The following is a 15,084-nucleotide window of genomic DNA, read 5'->3' as shown; positions in this document are numbered from 1 at the left end:
ACCTGTTTTTAGTAATATATCTAAATAGGGCTCTCAAAGTATTTTTAGTACAAATTCCGAGAAAATCAGGACCACCACTTAAGCCCTGCTTAAAAACTAAGTTGTTACAAATCCCGAAGAAATCAGGACCACCACTTAAGCCCTTATAACTTACTTAAAAACTTAGCTTAGCTTTTCTTTTTGGGTAGAAAGAGTTTCAATCCGGAAGGATTGCTTTGGTTTAACCTGTTTTTAGTAATATATCTAAATAGGGCTCTCAAAGTATTTTTAGTACAAATTCCGAGAAAATCAGGACCACCACTTAAGCCCTGCTTAAAAACTAAACTGTTACAAATCCCGAAGAAATCAGGACCACCACTTAAGCCCTTATAACTTACTTAAAAACTTAGCTTAGCTTTTCTTTTTGGGTAGAAAGAGTTTCAATCCGGAAGGATTGCTTTGGTTTAACCTGTTTTTAGTAATATCTAAATAGGGCTCTCAAAGTATTTTTAGCACAAATTCCGAGAAAATCAGAACCACCACTTAAGCCCTGCTTAAAAACTAAGCTGTTACAAATCCCGAAGAAATCAGGACCATCACTTAAGCCCTTATAACTTACTTAAAAACTGAGCTGTTTTGTATTATAGATAGCCATTAAAACATGTGATATGATCTTGATCCCATTATTTTATTTTATAAATTAATGACACAAACACGATTTAGTATAAGAACAAAATAAAGTACAGAACAGATAAAGATTTGATTCTGATACTCAGTGACCGAACTGAAAATTCGGGATCAGGTCCACTTAGATGTGGATTTTAAGAAATTTCCCACATGGTACAACTAAACTTCTTGCGTGCTCGCTAGAAACTAGAAAGAAATGTATGTCGTCAAATCTGGAATATCTATACGTTCCAGGGCCCATGGAAAATGGGAAAATCTTATCTCAGTAAAAAGTGCACTGTACTTTGTGCATTGTAGGTCCAGGTTTGCACCTTCCAAATCCATGCACTATAGTATGGAGTAGCTAGCCAACCACCTTTGAAACAATACACTCTCACACTCACTCTTAATTATTTTGTCTTTAAAAATTGAGTGCTTTCTAACTTCTAAATGAATTCCCAACTTAGTTGGGGACTTGGGGCATCTATATATAGTGGTGTACGTTCAAACATCCTTGAGCATTCATTCCATCATAGTACTTTCCTTGAACATTGAAACTCTCTCTGCTGACTGAAAATATAGTGAGAGCTGAGTTTCTCTAGACTATAGCTACCTTACTGAGCTTACTTAGAGCTAAGTAAACATCACTACTGTGGTTCTAACAAAATCAGCATGGGCATCGGAGACACGGTCATTGATCTAACCGAGTCTTTGCTGAAGCATCATCGGGATTCAAAGAATTCACAAAAGAATGTGTTTCGAGAACTGTCCTCTGATGCAATTGAGGAGTTTCTCAATCAAGAGAATATACCTTGTGAATGGTGGGCACTACTTGTTGGTTGGGAATTGAGACAACTATGGTCCCTTTGTGGAGCTTATATCATTTTCTCTATACTGAATATGATGCTTAGTTCAATCACCCAGATGTTTGTTGGACATATTGGAGATTCAGAGCTTGCTGGCGCATCCATGGCTACTCTTGAACTTCAAGGCCTTGCTTTCTGGATTATGGTAATTAAGTCTTCTAGCTAATGAATTTCATCATTGTATAGGTAACCTATCTCTCTGGTTGCTTGTGTTCCTAAGAACATTCATTCTTGTGTACAGTCTGGTATGGCTATTGCGGTTACAATTAGTTGTGGCGAAGCCTATGGAGCAAAGAAGTACGCATCACTCGGTGTCATTTGCCAACAGGGCATAATTTTGCACTTGGGAGCAGCAGTACTATTTTCCTTCCTATATTGGTACTCGAGCACAATCTTGCAAGCATTGGGCCTAGGAGCAGCCATAGCTGATCAAACCCAGATATTTACACGTGCTGCATGCTCCCTCAACTCTATGCTTCTGCTCTGAATTTGCCAATGCAGAGGTTTCTTCAAGCACAGAACATTGTCAACCCCTTAGCTTACATAGCTACTGGGATCTTTTTCTTGCATTTGCTTCTCACTTGGTTGGTTGTGGATGTGTTGAAATACGGACTCTTGGAAGCAGCTCTAACATTGAGTTTCTCTTGGTGGCTTCTAGTCATCATAACTGGGCTTTATATAATTTTAAGCCCTTCTTGCCAGAAAACCTGGACTGGTTTCTCTACCAATGCTTTTAAAGGGCTGTGGTCTTTTCTAAAGTTATCAGTTTCATCAATTTGTATGCTAAGGTGTGTTCTAAACTTTCCTTCTTAACTATATCTATATATGCTCACAGCTCACACATGACCACCGTTATAAATATTTCACTGACCTCTTGGTTCTGTAAATGCAGCTTTGAGTTATGGTACAGCATGGGACTTGTGCTTACAGTAGGCTACTTTGCTAATCCGATAGTCTCCGTCGCTTCTTTTTCAATCTGGTAAGTGAAAAAAACCTTCCAACATTTGAGTTAATTTTCCTGCCACTTTATTACAGGATTATGATCTCCTTACTCACATTCTTTCCTGTCCATTTCAGCTTGAACTGTTTGAACTGGGACCTGATGTTTATGTTGGGCATGAGTGAAGCAGCAAGGTAAGTGACAATTCAATTAGTTTGTTTATACATTATTTATGTTGTATAGTGACTGAAACTTTTGAAGTTTTGTTGGACATATTACTTGGACGCCATTAAAGTTAACCTATCTCATTGTTTTTCCAGAATCCGAGTGAGTATGGAGCTGGAAGATGCCCATCCAAAGGTTGCAAGATTCTCAGCTATTGTAGTTAACGTGACTGGCATACTCATCAGTATAATTTTCAGTGCACTTCTTTTGATTTGTGGCGCTGCACTGTCCATGGCTTTTACATATAAAGCCGACGTTAGCAAGGCAGTTTCAGTTCTGATTCCCTTCCTTACAATCTCAGTATTATTGAATGGAGTTCAGCCCATCCTCTCAGGTATTCTTTTGGACACGTATTTCGTGTTTTTATATCTTTATTCATGTTTCTGTACCATGTGTTGTTCCTACCATCTCTATTCACACATTTTATTTTATATTTTTACATAGGTGTGGCAAATGGTATTGGAAGACCAGGCTTTGCTGCTTGCTTTTATATTTGTAATTACTACTTTATTGGTCTCACCATAGGATTTGGTCTCAGCTTCATGAAAAGTATGGGTGTAGCTGTAAGTATACTAATCTCAACTCTTAAGGCAAAGCTAAGATACAGACCTCTGAATCTTTCATCCACATCATTAGATATTGACTCATGTTGTTCTTTTTGCAGGGAATTTGGTGTGGAATGATATGTGGATTTTTCCTACAAACTCTAGTCCTGATCACTCTATTTGTTATGACAGATTGGGAAACTGAGGTAACAGAGCTACACTAATTTTCGTTTTTTTCCATTACATTTTGATTTGAGCAATAAACTGGTACTGAAACACCATTAATGATCCCTGTGTATGTAGGTTGACAATGCATTGGATCGTATAAAGAAGTCTGCGGATGTAGAAATTCTGGCATGACTAGAAAAATGCACTGCAACTTATTTAACTGCCAAAGCGATTGTTGCTATCCAATCCATGGCATGACTAGAAAGATGCACTACAACTGTTTTAACTGCCAAAGCGATTGTTGCTATCCAATCCATGGCATGACTAGAAAGATGCACTGCAACTGATTTAACTGCCAAGGCGATTGCTGCTGTGCAATCCATAGCAATTGATCAGGTCATCGACAATGCACATATGTACATAATCAGTGATCCATCTGAGAGAGAGAAAGAAATGCATGTTTTTGATGTAGTGAGCGGCTCCAAAGCAGTAGTCTGTTCCAGCGAAAACTTTGTATTCTTTATTCACTTATTCTTTGTAGGAACATATCCATGGAATCAAAATAGATTTCACCTTCAATATAAGCTGCCACACATGTGGTATAATGGTGTCTAACTTGAGAATTTTCATTCTGAACTAATGGAATAAACGATCTGAAAATACACCTATATGGGATGCATCTGCAATCCCTCCACCGTATTAACTTGGTGTCTTTTATTTGCACAACATTCTCACTTGGTTAAGCTTTCATTTGTGTCATTAATAGAAGTAAGTCTGATCCTCTTAATGTCTTGGACCAAATATTCAAACAAGCTCAGACGCAAGTATGTAATTTGGGCGTGCGAGCTATACCAGTACCAAGTTCATAGTTCATGGCGTACATTCTCATAAATGTACTATTATACATTTGAATTATAACTAGTAATGAAGAGTAAGGCTATGTTTGATAGGAGCTGTAGCAAATGCAAATTTTGTCACTGGCAAATTTGTTATGTGACAATTGCAAATAATTTGTGGTAAATTTAAATTTGTCACTATTTAATGATACTGTGGTAAATATCATTTGCCATTATTTGCAATTCAACCATTTGCTACCGTTTGATTGTCCAAATTTGCCGCGGCAAATATTTCACTTTTTGTGTTTTTAAAATATTTAAGATTTATATGCAGGGTGTACTCGTGCGCATGCCTAAGAGGACATAGATCCAGTACCTTGCCATGCAATACACCCTCAACTTCTGTGTATGAGTGGCCCAGATTCACTATCTTTTTCTCTCTCCTGACGCACACTAGATTTACTCTTATTATAGCTACTCTTATTTGTAAATTTATCTTATTTGTATATGGTTTCACCTATATCACACTAAAAAAGATTATAAAGACTTGCAATGAAAACATAAAATGTATCAAAATATGGTTGAATTTGGTTGAAGACTACATTTGATGATTCGGTCCCTCTAGTGGATGTGTCTTGTGTGGCATGTTCAAGACACGAATCTGGTTATGCATGTTGAAAGGCATATAGCTAAAGCACTCGAGCGTAACTATCAATAAATATATTGGGTGTTAGACATTATTCGCCCATTAGTGTTTCATGTTAGTTTTAGGATAAGTTTTGAAATCCATGTGACAAGAATGAGGTCTGGTTAAGAAACGGATTGATATTCCTGGAGCATAATTGTTCTTGAGCAGATGTCAGAAAACCCAAGTGATTGTGCTCATTAGATCTTGTGAAACCTAAACAAAAGATAAAGGGAAAAATCATGGAGGTAGTTGATTTCACAAGATGAAAAGTCTGTAAACAATGTTGCTTAGTGATGCCAATGGAACTTGCATCAATCAAGGTAATCGTCACATTGATTTTTTTTTTGGACAAGGATGACCTGTGTCATAACACAGGCATCAAATTCATTCATTCAATCATTCATAAGAAATTCCAGAAAGTCATTATAGTACATAAACAAATAAGTTTTTAGGCATACCCCTATCTATTAAAGATAGTTAGATTGACACCGTATTAAACGCTTTTAAAAAGCCTCAACAATGTTGGCTTATATCCTTAGGCACGCTTCAAGATGTACTTGCTTTGGATGGAAAACAAGGGGCTACACATAACAAGCTTATATTCGGTAAAAACTTCAAAAGTTTAAAGCTAACTTGAGAAAATCTTATTACTAATTATCTTTTATACACAAGGGATAACTCAAAGCCTAACCAATATCTTAAATATTTATGTACATCAACAAACTGACATACAAGTAACAAACATGTGTAAGAAAACAAATACCAAAGGGAAGCAAGTCCATGGCAGCAATAGGCACATGTGGCAGCAGCAGGCACCAGCGGCAGCAACACCAAGCAGCAGGCAGGCACCCAGCAGCAGCAGGCAACAGCACCCAGCACACACTCCACCCAGCAGCAGCAGCAGCAGCAGGCACCAGCGGCAGCAGCAGGCACCAGCGGCAGGCAGGCACCCAGCAGCAGCAGGTAACAACACCCAGCACACACTCCACCCAGCAGCAACAGCAGGTACCAGCGGCAGCAGGCAGGCACCCAGCAGCAGCAAGCAACAACACCCAGCAGCAACAGGCAACAACACATTAGCTGTCTTTTGGACGGGTCGCATGTCTACTAGGTAGATAATCTTCAAAATAAGATAGCTTCTTAATATTGAAACTCCATAATTTGTGGTGATACCAGAAGTTGTTGATTTTTCATTGTGAATTACATTCAACTAGGTGAATGCCATCTTTCAGATTTAGAGTTAGTCGTCCCTCTGTCCTAAGAATTTTCATCCTAGTCATATCTGTCTACAACTCTACATTTTAGTAAACAGCCATAACTCGCCACTTTGAAGAAATATAAAAACATGGAAGGAAATAAAACTCAGCAATCTGTTACCAATGACATTTTCAGCACCGCCACTTGCTGAATTTAGAGTTAAACCGCCACTGTAGCAGCACATGTCAAGGACATTCTGACCCTGCGCAATTGAGGATATAAACTGTCGGTTATCTCGCTGGTCAGCATAAAATCCAGTGTTATGACCATCCAATTATATTGAATATGATATTCCATTTTCCAAAACCTGGCGAAATAATGCGACAATGCTTAGATTCATGTCATAATGACATGTCATGTCATGACACAAGAGTTGTTACCAAAAGTTAGGGGAGCCTAAAGATTACAAACGACAACTAGAAATTTGCAACTGATAATAATGTAAGAGGATTCTTACCTTTACTGTTTCTAGAGACAGACAAATGAGCCATCAAGGTCTGACAACTCTAATCCTTCTTCCTTTAGAATGTCAATTGACGGTCTCCATTTCACATGATTGATGCCATCGATTCTACTGATGCATGACGCTATTACTGGTTTATATTTCTCAACCCAAGCAGCAGATGATGCTATGACAGCCAAATCTCCCATAACATCAACTAGTAACCCTGACAGCCTGAAAGAAATCATTAAAACATAACCAAAATACAAGGGGGTTAATAGCATGCATATTCAGTAGAGCCTTACGACATATAATGAAGGGAAGAGAATGGGTGCATATAAAGTCCACAATAAAATTTATAATCCTTATGACAAACATTTTTAAAAAGAATACCATAACTTATGATGTTTATTAATAGTTTCTGCACTCCTTTGTAGTGAAAACTACAGCGTGTCAGATGATGCGCCCAAGGGTTCAGATAACCGTCAAAACAAAAGCAGAACTCATAAATTAAGAACTATAACCAAATTCAGGTTATGTGGATTGGGGAGTTTATAATGAAAATGGAGAATATCTGCATTTATATGGAACATGTGACATTGTGATTCAATAGCAGAAACTGAACATAAAATTCACATTGAGGAAAACACTATTTCTCCTTCCAATTAGATAGCAGAATTGAAAAAAGAGCATCATTTAGTCAACTGGGATCAGCCAGTGAATCAGTAACAGACCGTTATGACCAAATTGATTTACAGGACCCGCAATCCCACATGCGAAAAATAATGTTTAAATTCTGATTTCTAGCCATTAGCTGAGTGTTTTTTTTTTCTACACTTGGAAAAGTTAGGAACTACCATACCCCCTGCCCCTTCACATCCACACGCACACAAGTTTAGCACTATATATCAGTACGGGTTATGATCTTTCAGCCGAGTTACTACTTACTAAGTACTGGTACTGATCTATGGTTTCAATTGGAGTCTACAGGAACTGGGTGGCAGAAACTATGTTATTGAATCAGGGGTGTTCCCGCGTAACACAAATAATACAGATGTAAAGTTCATAATGGCTGAAGTTTCCACATGTGGTTTCCAAATGATACAGGCTTCTGTTAAATGACAGTGGCAGACATAACCAATAAGTAAGGAATCTCAGGAAATCAAATAAGGAAGTTCACCTGTCTCCTTCACTATTCACAAGACGATAAGCATTTGTGTGTATGGAGGGAAGCCCCAAGAACCTACGCAAATCTATAGCAGCGTCAATTCTAGTTTGGAGCAGGTGTTCCATGCTCAATGCCGATGATGGATCTCTGCACCAAAACTGGATTAAGCATTTCATTTTAGGCATGATTCGTTTTATGTCTTCCAGAATAAGATTGTTACAATAGAAAGCCTAATGGAAGGATATACCTTGCTGCATCCTCTTCTAGCTGCATGAGTCGAACACAAAACATAGAAACCGAATTGTATAAGCCCCAACCAATGGGCTTTTCTACAGTCCATTGTTTAATGATTTATTTGTTTCTACAGTCAGGAAAATTGATTTTCAAGGAAAACAGAGAAGTCAGAACAATCAGACAAGAAATCACAAAGGAGGGATGAATAACTCTTCAACCCAGTAGTTGGATTCTTCATAAATAACTCCCCTCCAATTAGACATCAGATCCTCAATATGAAACTGCTTGCAATTTCAAGAACAATACAACACATATTATGTCAGTACGATGTATCACTTGAAAGAGCACTTCTTCAGATCTGAAAATACTTTTGTTTTGGCCCTATAAAGATGACCAAAAGTAGCAACCATACATTGATTTTCTACAGGAACTTCTCATACCAGAAAACTAAAACCGAAAAAAAATAGCAGCTTCAATTTCAGCTGATTCACTCAATTTACGAACATGAAACCTTGGTGATGTACTGAAAATAGGAGAAACTAGAGAGTGTACTTTTTAAAATGATTCAGTGACCTATCTCTTGAACCTTCATTTCTGACTTCTTCCCTTTGCTAGAAAAAGATGTTGAGGTCACATACAATGGTACCTATGAGAGAGAGAGATGAACATACCTGAGAGGAGAAGAGAAGGAGAGAGACCATTGGAGCCTGCAGGCGACTCCATTGTTGTTCTTCACGAAGGGAGAGAGAGTGAGATTTTGTCGGGCTTCTGGTTTGTGGTAAATCCTCGGCAAATTTGTGTGTTAATTTGTTGTGGCAAAATTTACTCACCTCCCCAGAGTAAAATTTGCCATCAAAATCATGGCAAATCATAACATGTGGCAAATCCAAAAATATTTGCCATGGGTCAAAAAAGCACATCAAACACTGGCAAACAAATGAATAGTGTCATTTATTTGCATTTGCCATGGCAAATAGGGCTATCAAACACAGCCTAATATCATTGAAACTCCAAAACTTTTTGAAATGGAACTGTTACATGTTAGGAAACGAATAAATTGCCAATAAATTGCATGCTTATAGTAGCCAATAAATTATTTAATTAGTTTCTCATTTAGTAGGCAACATAGTCGTCATAATCACTTTTACATGGACTCCATTTATAGGCATCGTCCTCGCTTTCATGAGCACTTTTCACAGGACTGCAATCTTCAGGAACCTCTGCAGTTGCCAAATCACTAAGAACTTCTGCATTTTGGTCGGATTTCTCTACTTCCTGGAAAGTGGAAACACAATAACACACTCCCAGAATTAGATCTCAACAGAATGACTCATGTTCTTGATATAACACGTCATTAACTAGGAAGTAGGACTTGGATTCTAAATATGTTACTCTAAAATTCTAAATATTCTGAGATGTGCTGTTCGAAGTATGTGTGATCAGTATGTTAATGTTGTAATACCGTATTTGAATAATGGTACTTGAACTTGCAGGAACTTCTGAAGGATATATAGTATTAAAATTAATTTCAAAAATTCATATAGAAACAGAATCAGGAACAATGACAAGCCCTACATTTGTTTCAGGAGAGTTGTCCTCTGCCTCGCCAGATATACCAACTGACTCCATGTCTCTGTCAGAATTTTGGTCTGTCTGAGCAGCAACTTGCAGCTTTTCTATCAGCCGTTCAAATTCAGAATGATCTGCAAGAAAAGAAAAGAGAACAATAATGTATACATAAAACAATAAGTTTCAAGTATGCTAATTCCTAGGAAGATATCCACAGATAAACCACTCGCTAAATTCTGCTTACTTTGCTTTCTTCATACAAAGCCCCACAGTGATGTACAAACAAGTGTGTTTATGTCCCCGAGTAAAGGAGTATATGCTTTTATCCATATTCATATAATCAGTAACCTTGTGTTAATTTCACCAACACCTTCATTAGCATTGTGGTATTGATCTAGACTCTAAGGGCTTTATCACTACAACAATATGCATTCTAATTTTCTATTTTGACAAGTAACGCAGTTCTTGCTTTTACCCATATCTTCTCCTTTGTTGTGTATATATGTGTGGAAAGAGTGAAAAATAACTCCCACGCAGAACTTATCATGTTGGTGTGGACCCACATCTATACAATTACAACTCATACACCAAAACGACTTTGTCAAATTGTCAAAAATAAAAACATATATCTAGACACTCTAGTACTCTACTAATATACAACGTACTGCGCAAAAATGGAATTCATAGGGACATAATAGTTGACAATGATTGAATATATACAGAGCAACATCAAATCAAAGATGAAACTTTATCAGGGAAGACACTACTTACCCTTGGATCGATTAGTTAAAGCATCATGAAGCTTCATAGGATGTCGACGCTCTTCATTCTTATATTTCAGCACCACATCACGGCGATCGCGACCAGGAAATAATGTTTCTATTATTTGAAAATCTGTCCCAACCTCCCGAATTGCCTAAAAAACAGGATACACCATATAAACATGCCAGCAACTTTCAATAAAAACAACAAAGTTACTAACAAATGCAACACATACTCCAAAAAAAACATGTTAAAGGTTTAAGTACTGAGTGCAACCTAAATGTAACTTCGAAATTACAAGTTCTCAGCACATCGTCCTTAACCTTGTATACAGCAATACTTCACGTGAGAAAGTGTCATGACCAATTATTGTCTACTTCATTGTCCGCGTTCTTGACCTTAGCAATGGATAATTTCTATTCCTGTTCATTGCACCAGTGCCCCTTCCAGTATCCTAATCTGATTTCTAATTTCTGATATCTTGGGAAAAAGACAATTTTCAATGGGTACTATCCAGTCATTGACCCAGCAATTGGAAATTTCTATTGGATCATAAGAAAATCCTCAATTCTTTAAAATGGTAGGTTTAGATACTCGGTGTGTGCATCACTACAACTAAACAAGAAGATTAGACCACTTAATATGTAGCATTGACTTGGCTAAGAAATACCAGAACTAGAGTGGATTAACTCTGTCCAAGTTGCCAAAAATATAATTAAATCCGTTTTAACTAGGACAAAACCAAATGAAACAAAAAGAAAAACTCTCTGAAGTCACTTTTACATTCTAAAACACAATATAGATTTCACATGTACCTTAAAACTTTCAAAAGGCAACATTTCATATGATTACAAGGAATAAAAAGCAACTTCACCTCATAAAAACGCTCTGTATCTTCTTTCGACCATCTCTTCTTACGCTTTTTATGTGGTTCCATGAAGGAATGGTAATTATATTTTGAAGAACTTGCATATGGAGCTGCTTCATCATCATCATCAGGGTTCATCCCATCATTTGACAAAAATGTGTCGTCCTTATCATAAGGAGCATCCTCGGCAAAAGGATTAGTGCCACTGCAAAATGAAATGAATTAGAGACACAGATAAGTTTAACCACTATATTTGAAAAATTGACTAGTAGTCTATATGCTACTTTCAGTGTTACAAAAAGGAAAAAATCTGCAATTCTATTACTTATTTATTTATTTATTTATTATACATATAGTTTTTGTATGTAGAAAAACCTGGAGATTACTTAGGAAAAGAAATAGAAAAAAAAAATCATTCTGTCAGAATCTTTTGTGGAGTCTGAACAATATCACTAATAGTAACATTGGCAAATTGGTGATAAATTAATGTCACAGGGATTCCAATATTAAAAACACTCGCTTGTTCCAGCCCCAGATAATAATCAGGAGCTACCACGGAGACGTCACCTAGAAAAGCTTTATGTCACAGAATATAAAAGCAGAAACTCTTTCACTTGTAAGATTACTGAAATCTTTAAATGAAACAAAAATAGAATATGTGGAGTCAATACCTTCGGTTGGGAAGTGAATTTTGTTTAGTCGCTGCACCTTTCTTCTGCAAAAAAGAAAATGACAGGTTTCAGTAAGAGAATCGCACAAATGAAAATATGAACTAGCAACAATGAAAATATGAACTAAATGTCTACTTATAGACAAAACATAAATCATCTCTAGTATATAAGGACAAGTGAAACATGAGGTGGGAACGAATATGTACCAATCTCTGTTCCTTTAACTCTCCTAGAAGGATTAAATCCTTAATAGGCAGCTTTCGGGGATCAATTTCTTCCTCTGGGGTTTCAAGCAACACCTTGTTCACTAGAAATGCATAGGTCAATTAGTGTAATATGAAAAAAGCATCTCTAAACACCATAGAGTTGAATGAATTTAGGGACTTAGTAATTGGAGGTACCTTGTCTTCTGTTTCTTCGAGTAGAGTGAGGGAACTTCTTTTTTGGAGGTTCCTTGCTTGATGACTCTTTTCCTTCAGATGAGCTTTTACGCCTTCGACCCGTTTTCCCATTTTGAACTGCTGTCTTAGATTTTCTTGCTGTCTTATTATGATGTGTTGTCTCTTCCCTGTATTCCTCATCAACATCATTCTGGTCATCTTCATCCACTAATGAATAGTTGGATGTTTCAGCAAGCACGTCAACATTTTCTTCAGAACTTCCATCCGGCTCGTCAACAAGTAAAGAAGCACCTGACCTCTTTCTCAGCCGCCTTGATGATTTACCATATTCATTTACCTTATCAGCTGCTACTGAAGTTCTTTTATCCAGGGCCTCTTGAGAGAATTCTTCAACATTCTCGGAATTAACTTTCCTTGCACATACTTTTCTTTTCTTACTTCTAATTGCCTGATAAAAGCAGAACTGGAGAATCAGAACGATATATAAAGATCAAACCACTTGGTTGCATTTGAGAAAACAAATGATTAGTAGGCCATAGGTAACACACAACTGCCGCAAATATGCAACCACGCACAGTAAGAGAATAACCACTGTACCTCCTTGCCAGAGATTATTGGCACAGCCAGTGGTTCTACAACTTCTTGAAGTGTGGAAACATTTGACCCAGAAGCATCAACATGGTGTGTCAAATCTTCACTCGAGGGAACATAAGATGGATGATCAGGTACTGCAGGATGAGGGGCGTTCATGGTTGACAAATCAACAAAATCATGATCAGCAGCTACAGGATGCAGGTAATCATCCATGTTTTCAATTTCACAAGGATCCGATTGAGCACCAGCTGCAAAATAAGCACACTTTAGTATCTGGATTAACGTATGAGTGATGAGCATTATTTCCTACCATCGGCTTTGGTTCTACACTACTATTTCCACCGATTTCCAGCAGGAAGTGCACCATTGAAAAAGAAATGTGAGAAAAGGAATGATTACACAGAATAGACATTTTGACTTACCAGTAGTGGTGGTCTGAGAAATAACATTAAGAGATTCCAAGCCATGAAATGGCTGCTCCTGAAAGGATACAAAGTTTTTAATATGTTTTCCAAGATAATGACCAGGGAGAGGGGGAAGGGGGTGTAGAATTGAAAATGAAACAGATCTTCACCTCTCTTTCCAAGCTTTCAGCATCAAACAGAAAGTCTTCTTCGTAAACAAAACAACCAGTCTCCCTGTTGCTTAGTGTCTGTTGGGAGAGAAGTTCTGAGGAACTGTTAGTGGGGACAAAGCTGCAACGCCTAAGTGCTGGACAATCAAAAGTTGAAAGTGATGCAAGTCCAGGTCCTCCCTCCAAGTCCATGGGAGCCTCATCATGATTAATGGAACCCTCTGCTGCCACAGAAATAGCATGTGAGGCAGGAAGCTTGTCTTTTGGCTGCGTGTTTACTTTGACCCTAGGCTGAAATTTTCTCACAGTGCTCACTGCTGATAACATATATCATATGTTGAAAGTGGTATAAAGTTAGAATATATCTATATATGTAAAGCTTCAAAATGGAAAGTCGGTTCATGTCTTACCATCTGCAGCTCTGGATTCATGGATGATGTCATCAAGCCCAAAAAAAATCTCTGCAGTCTGAGAGTAATTAAATTACCAAGAGCACATTAAAGTCGGCACCAGAACAGGAAAAACTGGAAAAGACAATTATTGACATTTGACACAGGAATGAGATTTATGACTCCATACCTCTTTTCCTGATCTTGTGAAACCTGATTGCAAGTCTCCATGAGAGATGGAGATTGTTGACTCTGAATGTAAAGTATCTCTGGAACCCAAATACTCTCTATCCGAGAGATGTTGAGACATAATGTCCACTGGTGCAGAATGCTTGTCGCCATGAGGCAGTCCTGGATGGAAAACTTCAGTGCTGTTAACCAGCTCTTGATTCTGAATAAGTCTGGGTAACGAATCAGTTAAAGGGGCCGTATATGGCAAACGGTCAGGCACCTGTGTAAGAAAAACAGGATGTACAATGTCTTGGTGGATGACAGAGCTCTCCTTTCCAGCATTGGTAGGATTTGTGGGTACAGTGACATGCTTTACCTTTCTGGGCTGAGGTTTTGCCTTAGGTTGAAACTTCCCCCCAGCCCGAGCTGCAAAAATTATTGATCACTATTCACTCAGCATCCTCCCATAAACAAAGAATAAAAGCCAAACACAAAAAAATAATGATAAAGAAGCATTGCATACCATTAGAAACAGCGGGCTGGGAAAATATATCCTCCAAAGGCTCCAAATCCATGGCCTTTTCTTAGATAACTACATCAAAAAACAAGTAATATACGTAAAGTTAAACACTTTATAACAAATTAACCTCTTATTAATCTTCACTAGCAATACAAAGATGTTTCTTTACGTGTGTTGCAAGTTGAAAGCCAGAATTAAAAGAGAAAAAAGGAACATACTTGGATGAATGAATAACGTGGTTCAACACTTTAGAGAGAAAAAAGGATGTTCCAGAAGAATCCTTAAACCCCGTTCTTCCTCTTCCTCTTCCTCTTCTTCTTCTTCTGTAACTTATGTGGGCTTTTATTTCTGACTGGCCCAATATAACTTTTTTATGACCCGACCCGTACAACAATGGCAATTGGTGTGATTATAATTATGATTGTGATTATGATTGTGAGAAGATATAAAATGTGTGGAGTTTCGGTGAAGAGAAGAAGTGAAAAAATTTAGCGGGAAGATTTTTTTTTTACCTTGGTTTTGGAATGTTAGAGAAGAAGAAGATGAGTTGT

The 15,084-nt window shown here is 37.6% G+C and overlaps 2 protein-coding genes and 1 pseudogene across 9 annotated transcripts; 1 reads left to right on the top strand and 2 right to left on the bottom strand.

Moving 5' to 3' along the window:
* Nucleotides 1–1,183: 1,183 nt before the first annotated feature.
* On the top strand, nucleotides 1,184–3,973 carry LOC147472699 (protein DETOXIFICATION 41-like; annotated as a pseudogene). Its single transcript, XR_015210722.1, has 8 exons — nucleotides 1,184–1,656; nucleotides 1,753–2,299; nucleotides 2,404–2,490; nucleotides 2,589–2,645; nucleotides 2,772–3,010; nucleotides 3,121–3,239; nucleotides 3,341–3,427; nucleotides 3,525–3,973. The product of XR_015210722.1 is annotated as a protein DETOXIFICATION 41-like (transcript).
* Nucleotides 3,974–5,474: 1,501 nt separating this feature from the next.
* On the bottom strand, nucleotides 5,475–8,809 carry LOC147472698 (uncharacterized). Of its 6 annotated transcripts, none has more exons than XR_015210725.1 (5): nucleotides 8,028–8,809; nucleotides 7,793–7,938; nucleotides 6,628–6,846; nucleotides 6,291–6,372; nucleotides 5,475–6,199 (listed from the first exon to the last, which is right to left on the bottom strand). XR_015210725.1 is itself a non-coding variant. In XM_086588393.1 (4 exons), exons 1-3 carry the CDS (start codon nucleotides 8,118–8,120, stop codon nucleotides 6,639–6,641), a joined length of 447 nt encoding a protein of 148 aa, XP_086444519.1. In that variant the 5' UTR covers nucleotides 8,121–8,809; the 3' UTR covers nucleotides 5,475–6,477; nucleotides 6,628–6,638. The 6 variants fall into 6 exon arrangements, 4 of the variants coding, with proteins under 4 accessions (XP_086444519.1, XP_086444520.1, XP_086444522.1 ...); XR_015210726.1 differs by having other exon boundaries at nucleotides 5,475–6,195; XM_086588393.1 differs by having other exon boundaries at nucleotides 5,475–6,477.
* Nucleotides 8,810–8,941: 132 nt separating this feature from the next.
* Nucleotides 8,942–15,084, bottom strand: LOC147472697 (uncharacterized). Of its 2 annotated transcripts, none has more exons than XM_086588390.1 (14): nucleotides 14,752–15,084; nucleotides 14,537–14,605; nucleotides 14,033–14,439; nucleotides 13,864–13,921; nucleotides 13,454–13,770; nucleotides 13,302–13,359; nucleotides 12,883–13,127; nucleotides 12,286–12,733; nucleotides 12,091–12,191; nucleotides 11,885–11,928; nucleotides 11,220–11,418; nucleotides 10,355–10,499; nucleotides 9,590–9,717; nucleotides 8,942–9,289 (listed from the first exon to the last, which is right to left on the bottom strand). In XM_086588390.1, exons 2-14 carry the CDS (start codon nucleotides 14,586–14,588, stop codon nucleotides 9,128–9,130), a joined length of 2,364 nt encoding a protein of 787 aa, XP_086444516.1. In that variant the 5' UTR covers nucleotides 14,589–14,605; nucleotides 14,752–15,084; the 3' UTR covers nucleotides 8,942–9,127. The 2 variants fall into 2 exon arrangements, with proteins under 2 accessions (XP_086444516.1, XP_086444517.1); XM_086588391.1 differs by having other exon boundaries at nucleotides 13,454–13,767.

Source organism: Coptis chinensis, unplaced genomic scaffold (assembly GCF_015680905.1).
Source record: "Coptis chinensis isolate HL-2020 unplaced genomic scaffold, ASM1568090v1 utg912_pilon_pilon, whole genome shotgun sequence".
Taxonomy (NCBI): domain Eukaryota; kingdom Viridiplantae; phylum Streptophyta; class Magnoliopsida; order Ranunculales; family Ranunculaceae; genus Coptis; species Coptis chinensis.
The sequence above is the reverse complement of the archived record's forward strand: the minus strand, read 5'-3'. Positions and strand labels throughout refer to the sequence as shown.

Bases quoted from the DNA above. Each gene is read 5' to 3' on its own strand.
- LOC147472698 (XM_086588393.1), bottom strand. From the start codon at position 8,120: ATGGACTGTAGAAAAGCCCATTGGTTGGGGCTTATACAATTCGGTTTC. The intron at 7,939-8,027 runs GTATATCCTTCC...TGCTTAATCCAG, and splicing joins CTAGAAGAGGATGCAGCAAG to TTTTGGTGCAGAGATCCATC. The intron at 6,847-7,792 runs GTGAACTTCCTT...GATTTCTTTCAG, and splicing joins GTGAATAGTGAAGGAGACAG to GCTGTCAGGGTTACTAGTTG.
- LOC147472697 (XM_086588390.1), bottom strand. From the start codon at position 14,588: ATGGATTTGGAGCCTTTGGAGGATATATTTTCCCAGCCCGCTGTTTCT. The intron at 11,419-11,884 runs GTATTGACTCCA...TTCATTTTGCAG, and splicing joins AATTCACTTCCCAACCGAAG to TGGCACTAATCCTTTTGCCG. The intron at 9,290-9,589 runs GTAGGGCTTGTC...TCCACTTTCCAG, and splicing joins ACAACTCTCCTGAAACAAAT to GAAGTAGAGAAATCCGACCA.